General features: G+C 35.4%; 2 protein-coding genes and 1 long non-coding RNA gene across 6 annotated transcripts in view; all 3 read left to right on the top strand.

The window, feature by feature from the left end:
* Positions 1–3367: 3367 nt before the first annotated feature.
* Positions 3368–3829, top strand: LOC139198282 (chaperone protein dnaJ 11, chloroplastic-like). The gene has a single exon (XM_070826757.1). The coding sequence runs from the start codon at positions 3368–3370 to the stop codon at positions 3827–3829; it is 462 nt and encodes a 153-aa protein (XP_070682858.1).
* Positions 3830–5263: 1434 nt separating this feature from the next.
* LOC103440326 (uncharacterized) overlaps positions 5264–17615 on the top strand; it is a 28385-nt gene continuing 16033 nt past the window's right edge. The window contains exons 1-7 of one of the 4 annotated variants that reach the window (XM_070826999.1): positions 5264–5679; positions 5780–5828; positions 5919–5970; positions 6094–6263; positions 6368–6475; positions 6854–6969; positions 10068–10243. In XM_070826999.1, the coding sequence (XP_070683100.1) occupies positions 5324–5679; positions 5780–5828; positions 5919–5970; positions 6094–6263; positions 6368–6475; positions 6854–6969; positions 10068–10155 (939 nt within the window). In that variant the 5' untranslated portion in view covers positions 5264–5323 and the 3' untranslated portion in view covers positions 10156–10243. Of the gene's footprint in view, positions 5680–5779; positions 5829–5918; positions 5971–6093; positions 6264–6367; positions 6476–6853; positions 7083–10062; positions 10244–17615 lie in introns of those variants that run through there. The other 3 variants (XM_070827002.1, XM_070827000.1, XM_070827001.1) reach the window with 3 other exon arrangements.
* On the top strand, positions 10460–13500 carry LOC139198368 (uncharacterized). Its single transcript, XR_011583810.1, has 2 exons — positions 10460–12705; positions 12799–13500. It is a non-coding gene; the product is annotated as an uncharacterized lncRNA (long non-coding RNA).

Genomic DNA, 17615 nt, shown 5'->3' with positions numbered 1-17615 from the left:
TAGAAAACCGAACCCAAAAACTATAAAACACAAAAAAAAAAAAAAAATCTGCAGTGGTTATAAGCTTAAATCAACGATGGGATTGATTGAAGGCAAACCGAACCCAGAAAACATGAAACTCCTTGATTGTAGAGCTTCGCCATCTCCCACTTTCGAGCCAATCACACATGCAACCCGCTCCCAACTCCTAAATTTTCAATCTCTTTCTTGCTTTGTGGTTTGACTGTGAAGATTTGGAGTCGATTATGAAGTTGGGAGACGAATAGCTTCTGGGTTTAATTTTGATGTTAATTTCTTTCATCAAAAGAGGGAGATGAATAGAGATGAAGAAAAAAGGGAGATGAAGAGGAAGAGGGACGAAGAAAAAAAGGGAGATGGACGAAGAAAAATTAGGATGAAAACAGAGGGAGAGGGGCGGAGAAAAAGGAAGAAACAGGGGATGAACGGAATTGGGAATGAAATAAGGCTTCTAGAATGAGAAAATAGGCAGATTTAATAATAAAATATTACTAAATATTTATTAAATAATGTAAATATTAATAAATATGAATTAAATAATATAATATTAGAATTTGTTATTAGTCTATTCCTTAGTCCTGACACTGCACCAAATGATTTATTAAACTAGTCCAGTTTAGTCTAGTCTAAGCCAGTACAGTTTAGTCCATGTAGCTAGTCCAGTTCGAGACAGTCCGATGCAACAAACGCATCCTAAAGGTTATAGTTGTAATTTTATTATTTTTTTATTGACAAAATTAGTTATATTAATATGTAGTTTTGATTAAAAACTAGATATTCACGTTTATTCTCTATTTAGCTTCACAATTAATTGACTTTTTTGCTTTTGTTTACTTATTTTATATTTGGATTACGTTATTTTATTAAAATAATAATAGATCCAACTGTTATTGTACCCATAAGAATCTATTTGTTGGACTAAAGTTATATTTATATAATTTATATTCCTTAATTGTTTCTCACTAACATTATCAGTTGTTAGATAACGAAAACAACTAAAGATTTTATGTATAAAACCACTTAACTCTTTAATTAAATAAAAACATTGCGATGGATAAATTATGTAGTTCTGTCTACATAATTCTTTTGCTACCAATAGACTTTAAACTAGTAAGGTCATCTCCAATTGAAGGTTCCAAAGGGCCGAAAATAGTCCGAAAATCGTCTCCAACCGAAGGCCAGGGCAAAGGGTTCGTGGGCCCCATTGGACAAAAAATGGCCAAAGGGCCAACCTATGTTTGACCTTATAGCCCTTTGGCCCTCGGTTGGAGACGGTTTTTTGTGACATGGCTAAAACGAGCCATATGGCCATTAGTTGAAGATGGTAAGAAATATGATACTGCACTGTTCATTAAAATATTAATTTCTTGGAAAACCAAATGGCTAAAATGAACCATCTGGTCAGTCTTCGATTGGAGATGGTCTAACATCCCCATTCTTGTGTGACAGCGGTTTTCTTCCTTTGACTTTCTGTTTGCCTAAAATCCAATCGTTTTGTATAAATCAAAACTATCAAATAACTCTTGTAGAAAGCAAATTTTATTTTTTTCACTAGGCGGACTTTTAGTATAAGAAGGAAGAACAATGCATATTTCGAGTCTTCTAGATGCATATTTTGATTCTTCTAGAGTGTTTTTTTTTTTTTTTTTTTAAAGATGTGATAGAACTTCATTGAGAGAGATAATTAGATACAAAAGTCAACAAGGCAAAAAAACTTAACATACATATTCCTCAACCAACAAATCATCTAAGAACAAAGGTGGATCGACATTCCAAACACAAGGCGCATCACTTTGAGCGAAGCGAGCAAAGTGGTGGGCTACACTTTCTCTCTTTATATACAAACACGCCCTTAAATAAAAGATTGACGTTAATATGAACAACGATTGTGTTGCAAGAACTATATGTAACAAAATAACGAGTTTACCTATTATAGAGCATAATATAATATCTGCTAACAATTTTATTTGTTAAATTCTTGGTTATTGAATCTTTGAGCACACATCTCACTATTAATTTGTATGACCCATGCTATGGAGAGATTTTTTAATGTTATTGCAATACAAGGTGATACACCACGTGCATAATTTATGGTAAGGGTGCAACTTGGGTTGGGCCAATCCGAACCCGCCCATATCCAACCCGACTTTAAACCTGAACAAACATGTTTTTTTAGTTATAACCCGTCCGAACCCAACCTAATTTCAACCCGTTCATTGATTGGGTTGGGTTGGGTTGATCTTTTGCATGTCCATCCCCACCCTGATTAACCAAACTCAATCTAACGAGATTGTAACTCATATCAATTAATGCTCATACTACATCTAAGTGGGCTAAGTCCACAAATCAACGGCCTTTTTATTTTTAATAAATTACCCTTTATAATTACTTAAGTTTTTAGGGAATATGAGGCTTTGATTAGTCAACCCATATTCATAGTCTATAAATCCTAAAGCTTTATAGTCATTAGTCTCCAAAACCTAAATTCTTTGTGTCTCGAAGTAATTGCTCATCAACTTTGATTTATTTATAAAATTAAAGTTAACTAGCTTTGATGCTACTTGGCTTAATTTTTTTTAGAAATTCTTGGAAATTAAGTTGTTACAAGATTATACTCAAAATAGTTGGGCAACCCGAACCCAACCCAAGTAAACCCGAATCCAATTAAAACCTAGTCCAAATAAACCCGAATGAAACTTATCCCGAACCCAACCTTGAATTGTAAAAATTAGGTTCGGATTGAGTTGACCTTCCAACCCACCCGAGTTGCACCCTTAATTTATGGAAAGATTTGTAGTGTTGCTCGAAAGGGATACTTGAAAATTAAAACTTTTCTCTACTTATATAATGAAATATGACGTACCACGCTATGATTCGTTCCATGAAAAAATTTCTCCAGACCATGAGATATGCAAATTCTAGAATTTTCGTAAAAATTAAAGATGGAAAAGGTGTCACTCCATTATTGGTTAACCTATCAAAGTCCCTGTAGGTCCAACGCATTGTTGCCATTTGTCAACCTCACACATACAAAATCTAGTCAGAAACCAAGTGAAACCCAAAACCCAAACCAACACAGTTAAACTGTATATCCAACGGTAATGCCCATACCATGTGCCGTGTCAGATTTTTGGACATTGGAATGGACACCGACGCCGCGCTGAGTCAGACGGTTTCCCAAACGGATAAGCCTCATATTTCGTTAACCCAACCCCCAACTTTTAACCACGGTTAACCGTGATACGCTTCTTATCCCCAACTGCCTATAAATCCCCAAACTCCCACTCCTTTGGCCACAGATCCGACTCATACCAATCAAATTTCAAAGCAAGCAACAACAATCACAAAAATGGCTTCCCTATCCTCCTCATCCTTCACTTGCCACTCCTCTCCTCTTTTCTCCGTCGCCAATAACGGCCCCCGCGCTCCTCCCTCCTCCGTCAGCTACCGCCCCCTCCGCGTCTCCGCCTCGTGCGCATCGACCGTTGAAAGGCCGCGATCCCGCATTGGATCAAGCTCCTCACTCTACGACGTGCTCGGGATTCACGCCGGCGCCACGTGCCAGGAGATCAAGTCGGCGTACCGGAAGTTAGCGAGGGTTTTGCACCCGGACGTTGCGAAATCATCGGCGGACGAGTTCATGAAAGTCCACGAAGCTTACTCCACTCTCACCGACGAGCAAAAACGCGCCGATTACGACCGCAAGATGATGATCGGACGGCCGAGGACAGGCGTGGCTTCGTCTTACGCTTACGCGACAACAATGTCGTCGTCGACTGGCCGTAGATGGGAAACCGACCAGTGCTGGTAGATTTACAGACATTTCACTCTGAACATATTCCGATCATCTGTAATTAAACAAACCTAATTAAGCTAATTACATGGTTAATTAGTGTAATTAGGAAAGCCTGCTACTGGCCTGTCGTTCGGATTGGACGAAGTGCTAGCTAGCTTGTGTGTTCGCGTGTACATATTGTAAGCTGCAGGCGCCATTTTTACAGCCTGAACCGTTGGGGGAAATTATATCCCCCAATTTCATGTCAGCTTATAACGAAATGTAAGATCTATTTTGAAGATGTATATTGTACTCGATGATAATTTTTTGTCGTTTTAACGAAACTCTTTCGGTATTGTTCATCTTTAGCTAAAAAGATATTTTTACTTTAAAAAGTCATTTCTGGAACTGGAAAATGATATTTTTACTTTAAAAACTCACTTCTGGAACTGGAACTATGCACTTTTTTTGTCATTTTAATTAAAATTCGAAGTTTTTAAATTATTTTCAAATTATTTTATTTAGTTTTTCTTTTATGAGTAGTAACTTGGCAAATGATGCTCAACAAACCTCGGTAACACGTCTTGATAGTTGTCAATACTCGACATAACACTTGAGCACTGTCGTTGAATCTCGCCATCATGCCTCAGCATCCATCGAGAAATTTCGATAGCGTGCATTGTAACTTGTTGACTAGGAAGACCAAATTTTATACTCCGTTCGTAAACCTAGCATTACCTGTCGAAAATCTAGGTAGCATGCCTCAATCGTCTGTTGATAGATTTCGACCACCTGCAACGAAAGTGTTTGGGTATTTGTCGATAAATTTTGATTTCATTCCTCAACGTAGATTTTGAGAACATACATATGAAGTTGTTAGCATCTATCGACAAATCTCGAACATCCAAAATGCTTTTTGATGTCCAAAAACATTTTAGTCATACTAGGACAAGTCCCAAACAAGTAGTCATGTGAAACAGACCAGCCCAAATAACATATAGAGTTTGAAGGGGACCCAATTCAACCGTAGGCCTTTTGAAGTCTTTAATAATGGGCCTGGGCCTTAGCTCATTTATTTATTTATTGAGTAAATTGTAGCAATAATTTCTCAACTTTAACCATATTGGAACGATAGATCATCAACTCATCAAAACGTGCAGCTATAATCCTTCAACTAAAAATTCATTACCAATCGTTCATCAACTTTAATCTAACTGGAGAAATAGTTCATCAACTTTAATCAAATTGGAGAAATTGTTCCTCAATTTTAATCCAATTGTAGCAATGATCATTCCAACATAACTTATTTTGACAAAATTTTGACGAAGTTGACGAAAAAGATCATAGCTACACGTTTTGATGAATTGAGGAGCTAATGGTAATAAACTTTTAGTTGATGAAATATTTCTCTAATTTAATTAAAATTGAAAGACCACTACTACGATTTTAACTTATTTTTTTTTAAGACAAGGAGGATAAAATGTGTTGCATGTGGTATAGCAAATCACCAGCGAGAGGGAAAGAGGGGCGATGGCTGCTCAAGCGGGACGGCTACTGAGGCAATGGCCGATGTGGCAGCAGCATTGCTGCTCAAACGCCGCCTTCCACCACCTTATCTTCTCCCCATTACTTCCGGTCACCACCAGAACCAACTCCCGTCGTCCGTCTTTGACCACCGTCCACCTGGCCACTCGCGGCGTCCATAAACTATTACGCGGGCTCAGACCGTCCGATTACCAAGACGCCAACACAGCCAGTTCGGGTTCGGATTCGGATTCAGTCACGTACAAGAGCCGTAACGAGTTGAAGCGCCACGCCCGCCGCGCCGTCCGTTGGGCTATGGACCTCGCGTCCTTCTCCACCCCTCAAATCAAGCGCATTGTCAGGTTCCCCCCCCCCCCTCCCCTAAAACTTCAAATTTTGAAAAAAAAGTCCCTGTAAATTTAGTTATTTCGAGTTATGGATTTTAATTTGATTGGGATGTAGAGTGGCTTCTCTGGACCAAGACGTGTTGGATGCTGTGATCCTAGTGAAGGTGCTTGGTTAGTTTATTATTTTCTGTTCAAACGAGTGTTAGCTACTGATTTCAGCTGTTGCAGCTAAGGTGTTTGTGTTAATGCCGCAGAAACTAGGACCGGATGTTCGAGAAGGGAAGCGAAGGCAGTTCAATTATATTGGTATGTGATGCAACAACTTTGTGCCCTGCCCGGAATCTGTTTAGTTCAATCATTTCTTACATTTGTGCATGCATTGTGAATTTGTGATCTTATCTTACAAAGATATGTTCAATTCGTGTTAAGGGAAACTGCTGCGTGATGTGGAGGCCGACTTGATGGATGCTTTGATTCAAGCTACAAAAGATAGCGACGAAAGGAAGCTGCAAGCTTTATCAGGTCCGGAGACATTGGAGGTTGATGATGTTGCCGACGAAGAAGAGGCGGAAGAAACTGATTGTGAGGAGGAAGAAGAGGTACGTTACATTTACTTTGTTTGAAATTGTGCAAGAAAGATTGCTGAAATTTGGTAAGTTGTTTATGGACATATTTGATCTGATTACTTGAGCCTCGAATGCAGGGTTCTCACATTGATGAAGCAACCAGATGGTTTGATGGTCTGATCAGTAAGGACATTAAGATCACCAATGAAGTTTATTCAATTTCGAATGTTGATTTTGACCGTCAGGTAAGTTGAATGCCATCTCGACACCAGTGTCTTTAATGTCAAATAATGGGTTTAAACAGTCATAACGTGCTTCCTAAGTGTAAAAGGTTTTCAGTTCCTTTGCTGCCTCGGTCACTTGTACTTCTGTTTTTCCACCACATCCTTAATGGAGTGGGATGGTCTGATTAAGCGACACTGTTGATTTCCCGATAAAAAGTCCTTCTCGAGGGCTGGTTATGGAGTTGGATTCACTTGAACCACCAGATTATGTAGAAGCCCAGCCAGTTTATATTCACTTGAGTCAGTTGATTAACTCTCATGCCAATTGTTCCCTTATCGTAAGGGTGCATAGTGTTCTGTTTCTTGCTCTGTGTTGCTAATGCTAGTTTCACTCGACAGGAACTAAGGAAACTTGTCCGAAGTGTGCATTCTATATTGGAGCAGAAGGTTGATTTGGAGGAAAATGCGGGAAAGATTGATGCTGCGAGAGTGATTGCTGAAAAGGCACTCACCAGGTTCCTTCTTTCCCTTGCTAAACGTAGCCTAGAGACTGATATATGATATTTTAGTTTCCATCATTATTTATGTGTCATTACATAATATTTCTTAAAGAATGCAGTTTTTGTTCTCTTGGTTGTACGGTGCAATTTTTTTTTCTTGCATAGATTCACGTTGTCTGGTCTCGATAACAACGTAGTTCTTTTTTAGTAGTCCAAGTTGGTTAGTAATTCGTTACACACCAAGTATTTCTAGATTGTAGTTAGCCACCATGGGCAAAGGAGTTGAAATTCATAGGTTATACGAGCTTTGGTGCAAACTGTGTTGTCCAGTATCTTCCTTTTAAGTTGTACAAAATCATTTTGTAGCAGTTGACCCAGGGTGTTCAACCCAGTGGCATGACTCCGCGTGGTTTTGTTGTCGTTGTCCAGAATGATTTAATTGTCTGAACAATGAACTTTTAGGCCTAATCCAGACCGGCTCCGCTTTGTAGCCTCAGTTTTACTAGTTGAGTTATTGCAACAGAAAACGGGAAAAAAAAAAGAAGTATAAAGGGAGTTCTGTGTTAAATGTTGAAGCATAGGATTTGGGTTAAATCATACCAAACCAAAGCTTGAACTGACTATCACCCGCAGGGAAATGAAATAAAATCGTTCTAGCGGGCTTGTACTGAGAACCGGAGGGTTGAAATTCACGATTTGTTTTTAAAAGTCCGTCCATTTGCCCTGTGTTCTCTCAATTAGATTACATCGTATTGGACCTGGCTTAGGAGGAGTTATTCCGTGCAAACTCCCGCACCACGTGGCTGTCCGGCCAAAGATCCATCGGATAAGGGAGGGGAAGGGGATAGACAATAGGACAGAAACATATTACTCGACCAGAAGGACAGACACATACACGCACTAGAGAATGTAAGCCAATGACAATAATTGGTTTGTCACGCTTCACACACAATAATGTTGTTTTGAGTGATCAACTTGGCTTGCTTTTTAATTTCATTTATTATTGAGAGTTTTAACGAAAAGTTCGCGGTACTGTTTACTTCAACGAAAAACCACATTTTTACACTAAAAAGTCAAACCTGGTACTATTCACTTTACCATTTATTTTGTCCTTATCGTTAAAACTCAAAGTTTTCAAATCATTTTTATTAGTTTTTCTTTTATTATTTGATGTGGAGGGGCAGTGGGCACCCGTCCGGAGAACATTGTGTTCCACTTCATATGCGCCTCTTACAACAATCGGTATGTGGATTGTGGACAGACAAGCCTTTACCCTAGTTTTCAAGGTTGTTTGCTGGTACTGACAACAAAAACAAACAGATCAATTTAAAATGGTCAAAGGTAATGGTGACTTTATTTTTTGAAGATTTACAGAGGTGGGTTCTAGAATATGGGGAAGAACAAACCTGCCAACCTAGAGAGCATGGGTTTTTCTTTTCTTTGGTCTTAGATGTCATTTTACAAGAAAGTAAATTAGGTATTAAATTTTTTTATTAAACTGTGGGTGGGGAAATAAGACAATGAGGTGGATTTATCACCACTCATATTTAATATTTCTAATAAAACAAATCGTATATATATATATATATATATATATATATATTATTTAAATAAAAACATAACTGCTCCAACATGGGGTCTCTCTCAAAATTATCAAAATCAACTTTTAACTCATTTTGTTGTGGTGTAGAATTACCCAAATTGGATCAGAACTATTTGAAATTGGAGGGGAACTGTTCGGCCCCTTTGTTTTTAATTAGTGTTCTTTAAAAAAAAACCTAAAACTAAAAATCCTAACAAATTAACAATAAATCTGTATCAACTAACAATAAAAATAAGTAAGAACTAACACTAAATTAGAAAATTTATAAAAATTGCTATGGAGGGCATGAATTGTCATCGACAAAATCACGATTTGAATACGAAGATATTGAGAACAAAAATTCTGATTTACTTGAAAGAGTTGAAAGAGTTGCCCTTTTCAACGTTATCCCTAATTAAAATTGATTTTCCAACTGATTCATGGAAACAAAAATAAAAGACTGGAAAAGTAAAAAGCGAAAAACTTTCCTAACGCAACGTGGAATGGAAGAAGCAAAGTAAAAAGCTTTTGCCCCTTGCTCTTCCTCTTCCCTTTTCTTCCTATAAATAAATACTATTCCCTCCCACCCACCGTATATGACTGACCATCTTCAACTGTTCCGGTCTAAGGTGGCTAATGGCTCAGATGGTGATTAATGGTCTTAATCATTTTAATTGAGTTTACGTTTTTTTAGTCAAAATGGTCTTAAATATTGACATAATTTCTCATTTTGATCTCTAATAATGAAAGTCGTTAAAAGTGGTCATTGAGTTTGTCCACTGTAAATCATTTTGGTTATTTCGTTATAAATCTGTCAATATTCTCGTTAAATTATCACGTGAACAACCACATTTCTACCTTTTAAAGGGTATTTTTGCCAAGAGTGGTGCTATCTACACATGCATTTTTACCTTCCACACAACCCTTATTAATTTTTGTCCTTTAATCTTTTTCAGTTCATTTGATCTAACAACCGAAATTGAGAGGGGTGTGTGGACAATATCACCCTTTTGTCAAACTAATCCTTCCACTTCACGAGGATATTGAAAGATTTCTCATAGAATGACCAAAATAATTTACAATGGATAAACTTAAGAACCACTTCTCTCGATTTTCAATGTCAGAAATCAAATAGAAGTTATGTCAATCTCAGAAACCATTTTGACTAAAAAAACCATTGCGTTTATGAGTAAACTGATCAACAAAAACTAATGAATCTGAGCATGCAGTTGCTTTCTTGTAAGATATTTTCTGGGAAATAGTATCTAATTCTTTCATAATTATTGTGGTAGTTCAACAATTTTATATATATATATATATATATATATGTATATATGTAGGTTTTGTATGAGATTTTTCAATATGACCGATACACGGGGTGATATACCACGTATCACTATACAAATGATGAGATATGTGTATTAAAAGGTTAATAATTTAAAAAGTAAAATTTTCCACTGCTTATATAAAAACACGTGATGTACCTCTCGTGTTTCGATCATAATAAAAAATTTCTCGTTTTGTAGAACAGTCCAAGGGAAGTTGAAGCAAACCTTTTAATGCGCCTCTTTCTTGCAAATCGACGCCGTTGGCCCATTTGTTATGTATGTAACAGATAAGACAACTAGGAAGACGTATTTTGGTGAGACAATGTTGACCTGAATTATCCTTATGAATTAACAGCTAATAAAGCCAAAAGTTGGGTTATCAGTGGGTTGAAATCCAACCCGGCCACACATAATTGACACGTACCAATGGACCACAAAGGTTCTCATATAATCCAACACAATCTAACTAAATTGATTGATCGCAGAACACTAATAGCTAGCATGCTTTCTTAATTGATTCTCATATCATATGCACCCTTGTAATGAGCTTTAATAAAGCCATTACTATAAGGCATGTTAGGCATATAAAGTTAGGTAGTTTATATAAATAAACGATATTCTAAACTAATTTATTTAAATTATACATAACCAAATTCAAATTTAAGTATAAATACGGACACACGCTTTTTTAGTCATATTAAACTCATGTATACATTGCTAGGCAGTTACTAGGATCACTCAAACTCACAAAATTATATTATTGGTTTTTAAAAATGTGTCCGTGTTTTATTTATTCACATATCTTATGTTACATGACATTATTCCTTGACATGTTTGCGAAATACCAATGTATATTTATGTGATATGTTGTGTGGTGCACAAATTTGATAACCCTAACATACATTATTGGATCCCGTTGTATTATGGTGCGGGTTTAATCCCACGGATCCTCCACTTCACTAACTTTTAACAATTTAACCTATTAAAGCAATAGTTTGTTAAAAAAAAAAAAAAACACACATTATTGGAGGATAAAATTTGGTTGATGGCCTTCGACCAACAAGTAGCTAGCTAAACCCTGGCATGCAACATGTCAGTGGCATGCATCCTGGTAAAAGATCGAGATGAGCTCCTCACCCGTTTTGGTTGCTACCGAAAGTGGGAAAGGATAAAATGAATAAAACTTTAACGAAAAGTTCCTTGTACTTTTTATTTTTAACGAAAAATCATATTTTTATACTAAAAAGTCAATCTTGATACAATTCACTTTACCTTTTATTTTGTCATTTTCGTTAAAACTTAAAGTATTCAAGTTATTTTCATTAGTTTTCCTTAAAATGAAAGCATGCGGCTGGTCCAAAGGCTCCAAGGGTCTCTCGCCTGCCATTAGGCTTACCACTTACCACAATAAAGTGTTCCATAGAGCATGGACCAAGAACTGTAGTATCTATTCTATGAAGAGAAGGGCCCTTGTCAATTTCTTTTCCCACTTTTTTCAATTTTACCCTCACTTTTGAATACTAAGATAAAATATTACATAAGGATGACCAAAAACAGTAATTATGTAATATTAAGATAAAATATGCACTTATTAAGAGAAATTGTCTCACCATCATTTTTTCATTCTCTTTTATAAAATATGCACTTATTAAGAGAAATTGTCCCACCATCATTTTTTTATAAAGGTAAGTGAAATCATGATGTTTTTTGGATAGTTTGAATGAACTGAAGTGTTTGCGCTTGAGGAGAACGTGAGTGAAGGTGGGTAGTTGTTCACACACACAGAGAGTGTGCGCTCTCTGCTATTTTCTTTATATGAATTGCATTTTTTTAGTACATTTGTAATGATAAATTAGAGATTTTTAAGGAAAAGATTATCTTCCCAAGTTCCCTGATTAATTAGAACTCTAAAGGCTGGCTGCGCCGGGATCCCTTTTGTAGATCATGAGGCCATCTCCAACCGAAGGGTCCAGAGGGCCAGAGGGCCGAAAATAGCCCTAAAACCGTCTCCAACCGAGGGCTAGGCCAGAGGGCTCTGGAATCTGGGAGGGCCCCACGGGATCGGAGAGGGCTGGAGGGCTGGAGGTGGCTGGCTATTTTTTTTTTAATGTTTCCTATTGCTGTCGGTTAAAACCGACAGCATTGAAGAGCTTTTTTTTTTTTAATAGTTCTACTATTAGTGTCGGTTATAACCGACACTAATAGTTTGAAATATTTTTTAATGTAATGGCTAGCTGAGTCAGCTAGCCGTTGGTTTTTTTTTTTTTTTTTTTTAATTTATTTTAAACATTTTTTTTTCTATAAATATGGTGAAGTTCTTTCAATTCTTCACTTCATTTGCAATATTTCCTTCTTCAATATTTTTCAATATTTCCTTCAATATATTTCTCAATATTTCATTCAATATATTTTCCAATATTTCCTTCATCTATAATATTTGTTTCAATTTTTCAATATTTCCTTCATCTATAATATTTCTTCATTTCATTTGCAATATTTCCTTCAATATTTCCTTCATTTTTTTTCAAAAAAAAAATGGCCTCATCTGCAATGAAAGGTAGGGCTTGGACCCGAAAAGAAGATGAAGCTCTTTGCAAGGCTTATAGATGGATCTCAGAAGATAGTGTGAGGGGGATTTCTCAAACAAGTGAAGGTGTTTGGACTCGTGTGTCCAAAAAATACTTAGAGTTCTACGAAGGCACCATTCCACCGAATACCCGAAACCACGAAAGTTGTTCTTCAAGATGGAAGAAACATCTTCATCCAAGTTTGAATAAATGGCATCAAGCACTATTAGCAGCAGCAAGTAGACATGAAAGCGGCGCCAATTACTATGACGAAGTTAGTGTTTTTACAGTTTATTTTAAATGTTTAATTATATTACATTAATTTCGTGAATTAATTTCCTAAAATTTTTTTAATTATATTTTCTAGGTACGTCAAGCGGAGGAATTGTATATGGAGGGCAGCTCAAAACCCTTTCAATTTCACGGTTGTTGGGAAATTTGTAAAGGGTGGGTGTTATTTGAAGATCCACCTCAACATAGAGTGGATCATTTGGAAGCTGCATCCCCATCTGTAGATATGAATGAAGATGGATCTCCTACCATTCAACAAACAAGGGTAGAAAATCCGACTCCGTCCGAAATTTCTTTACCTAGGCCTATGGGACGAAACAAGGCTCGAAGGTTGAGGGAAAAGGGCAAGGCAAATGCTGATTACGCCGCTCAACATGAAGTGGCGGCCTCATTTCGATTACTGGCGGAGCAAAATGCCCGTGAGGCGGAAGAAAGGAAGTGTAGACATGAAGAGCGAGCCAAACAAATACAAGAAGAGATGGATGATAAGAATATGGAAATGAACACTTCGAATTACACTCCAATGAGTAAGGCCTATTTTGATAGGAAAAAAAAAAAATTATGGCTCAGCGGCAATTGTTTATCTCTGACTATACTCCTACAATGGCGGATGATGAAGATAATATTGATTATGGATATTAAATTTAAGTCGTTGTAATTTTTAAATTTAAGTTAATGTTGTTTTTAAATTTAATTTGTAGTGTTTAAATATAAGTTGTTGTTTTTAAATTTAAGTTGTTGTAGTTTTTAAATTTAAATAATAAATTATGTTTGGCCCTATGGCCCTTTGGCCCTCGGTTGGAGACGGTTTTTTGTGACAGGGCTAAAATGAGCCCTTTGGCCATCTGGCCCTCGGTTGGAGACGGAGGCAAATATGGCCCTGTACTGTTCATTAAAATATTAATATCTTAGGGAATCTTGGAGGGCTAGAGGGCTCAAACGAGCCCTCTGGCCAGCCTTCGGTTGGAGATGGCCTGAGTAGGATGGATCTGGACCGTCTGATTATTGAGATTCGTTTGTTCCATTAACAACGCATTATGAGTTTTCCAAAAGAGTAATGCAATTCATACCACATTTTTATACCACTTTAGATGGCATCTGATGTGGACAGCCACATCATTTGAAAAATTTGCAAAACCTAATGAAAGGAAAGAGAAAGACTCCTCGTATACCACAATCATCATTTAATTAACTAGTTTTTCTTAATTATTAATTTATTAAATAATGAACTAAATTAAAAAATCTAATTAATTCAAATGATGTGTCTATCTACATCAAATGACACTTAAGGTGATATGAAAATATGGTATAAAAATATTACATGAATATCATTACTTTTCCCAAAAACAAAAAACACCGCCTTATGAGTGCCCTTTGATTAGGACCTAGTATATGTAATATAAACCACGATGCAATGCAAGTGGTGACTTTTGGAATAATATTATATTTCAGCTAGGGTTGTTGAAACATGTATGCAATGTATGTTCAAAAGGGTATATTTTCTTCTTACCCTACCACTTATCATCCCCTGGTACTTGGTAAGTTACATAGCCAGCAATGCATCATCGCTTCACATGTAATAACGATTAAGATAAGACTTGTAAAATAGTCGAATTTGGATTGTGTTAGCCTTAATTCATATGCGCATTCATTTATAATAGGATTATCAAATTTGACTTGTCAATCTATATTTGATCCAAATTAAATCAGATCATTATCGGATTTAATTTAAGAATTAATTTTTTTTAAGTAACATTATTGTATTTGTATATTATTCATTAGATAATCCGATAGTTCTAATAAGGTTACTTACAAAGTATAATACCTAACAAATAATATATAGAGTTCAACAAAAAAAAAATATATATATATAGAAAATAGATAATATGTTATACTGACTTGAATCATATTATTATTGAATCATATCAATCTTGATACATATCTAGACCCATTTATAATAGGATTACTGAACAAATTCAATTGTAAGTCTCAGTCTATATCCTTTTTTTTTTTGAATAATTGATAGTATCTACAAAGAGAGGGGGTGGGCTTAGCCTCATAATGGGTTAACAATACTGTGGTTCAAATTCGTCTTTTGCAAGAATCGAACCTAAGTGATATTATATTCTGTTAATTATAATAAATTTGGGTCATTCCGAATCAAAATTGAGTGTATTGACAAGTTCAAACTTAACACGCCAAAGAAATCACTACACACTCCTTTCTTATAAGAGCATAAGAGAAAGATGACATTTACAATCCCTACACACTCCTGTCTTGCAGTGATGCTGATAGCAGTACACGTAGACAAAGCAAATGGGTGTTAAATGTTGAGCCATTTCTTTGTCGCAGAAAGCACAAATCGATCAAGGAGTAAAAGTGAAAGCATAGCTTTACTTTTTTTGGTAAAAAAAAAAACCAAAATTTATAACAAGAAGATTCCCCAATGAAATCATAGCTTTACTTTTTTTTAGTTGAGCATGACTGCATTTCAAGCACCACCAAAATCTCTTGAATCTAGTTTTACTCTGCTAGATTATCAGGATTTAATCTAAATGGGCTGCATAGACTTTCAGTTACGTATACAAATTTTACTTTATGCAATTATCAAATATAATCACATACTATATATTTCATTAGGGAATGTAACTGATAGTATAATCACATACTTTAGGCATTTTTGCACTGATACGTCGCTTAGAGAGACTTGTGACATTGCCCTTGTCCTTGATATATTCCTTCTTTTGCATTTTCTTAGTTAATTATTATTCCAACAATAAAAATTAATTAATTATTATAAAGGAAAACTAACTAAAAGTCTAAAAAAAATTTCCATTTTAATAAAAAATCATTTTTAAAGGTATAGTGAATAGTACCAGAAAAATGTATAAACATGATTTTTCGTTAAAAATGAATAGTACATAAGTGTTTTGTTAAACCTGTCTTATTATAAAGCATATATACTTTAAACTACTTTAGTGCCCATTTTTTATCCTTTTTTTTTGCGCCGGCTTGTGATTAGTATGATAACAATGGATCTGTTGAACTGTCATTGTCCAATTTGTGCGAAAGCAATTGTTCTTGTTCTTTTTCATTTTTTCAAAGGACTGGCATGCATGGACTATTATCTTTGACTCTCATCTTTTAAATTTATAGACGGTTAAAATTATCATCAAATGAAATGTCAAATTTTAAACTTAAAATTTAAATTTGAAAGTTTACGTGGTATTTTGACATTTTTTAAAGTTTTGTTCTCCAACCGATATGTCAAATGTTAAACATAAAATAAAAATTCATATATTTTTTTTTTTTGCATTGGGAATGAAAAGAAACAAAAGGATAATGCTTTAAACCAATAATAAACTAATAAAAAGCATTTAATAATTAATTAAAAAAATTGAAAGTGCTGTCAAATTTGGCATCAAGGGGGAGATATGTCATTCCTTATCATGCCACATCAGATTTGGTTTCTCGGTTGGAAAACATTAATACTGTCATTTGTTACCGTTATTGTTGATTTGGATATTTTGACATCTTCTTTGGAGATGCTTTAAAAAATACTCACTCACATGAACCGCTAAGACTAAAATTCACTCACTCACATGGATAGCTAATCACTCACACTATATTATTGGTGCAAATCTATATCTATATCTATCTATTCTATTAAGAGAAGAGGGCTTGTCAACTTTTTGCCCCCTTTTTGCTCTCACTTTTGATACACAATGTTAACAAAAAAGAGGGCAAAATAGTAATTTTGTATCTTTTGACAAAATGACAATCATATCCCTATTTTACCCTCTTCTTTTTTTTTTGAGAAAATAACAATCGTATACTTATTTTTCCAATTTTACCCTCACTTTTGATACATAATATTTACACAAGGAGGACAAAATAGGAAAAAATGGGGAAAAATTTGACAATGAGGCTTCTCTTAATATAATAGTATAGAAAAAAAAAACACTTATTAAGAAAAATTGTTCACACATACAAAGTATGTGCTCTCTGCTAGTGATTATGAATAATAGTTTGTGGGAACAATTATAAAACATAGCTGGAGGGTTTTCAGAACAGGGACGGAGCCAAAAAAATTTTCTAGTGGGGGCAACCGAAAACAACTAAGAAAACCTTATTATAGTATGGTTATATGCAATATGATATTAATGATGGTTTCAAATGATGATGTATCACAATTCCAATGTTACACAAATTTCAATATAGTAGTGGAAAGTGGCAAAGTGATGAGAAAAATATAAGTACATGATAGACGGGAGAGGGTTTTTTCGGTTTAAATGACAAAGCAAAGTGCACTATTGCTCATATAGTATTTGATATGGAGTATAGTAGTAGAATGAATGTACGTTAGATATTAAATACATATATTTTCTTCAAAGATAACTCGTGTATATTATATAATTGTAGTCTGTAACTAAACAAACGAATTACTTGAGTGGGGGCATCTGCCCCCAGTGAGCCTTCATTAGCTCCGTCCATGTTTCAGAATATGGATATTTAGGACATGGAGGATGAGTTTGCTGAAGGCCTACCCCAGCTGGAGCCGAAGGGACGACCCCAATTCAAACAAACACTATTTTTTTCAGTGCCATGCATCGATTAATTTTTAAATGATATATATGTCTGTATTTTTATATGTATACATTCATACCATTGGTACATTTTTCAGATCGAATCTGGTTTGTTCCAGTTTCAATTAAATTAATATGTAGTGACGTCAACCGAAGACTTCTTGATAACCAACTCCCATTTCTTCAAAAAGAAATGACTAGGAAATTTTTGTACAAACATAGTAAAGATAGGACCATGAGAAATTAGATATTTGGGAGCTTCCGGACGATTCAAAGCAGCTTTATTCTTTTTCTCAAAACAGTAATT

This window comes from Malus domestica, chromosome 08 (genome assembly GCF_042453785.1).
Source record: "Malus domestica chromosome 08, GDT2T_hap1".
Taxonomy (NCBI): Eukaryota; Viridiplantae; Streptophyta; class Magnoliopsida; order Rosales; family Rosaceae; genus Malus; species Malus domestica.
Note: the sequence above shows the minus strand (reverse complement) of the source record. Positions and strands in the feature narration are given on the sequence as shown.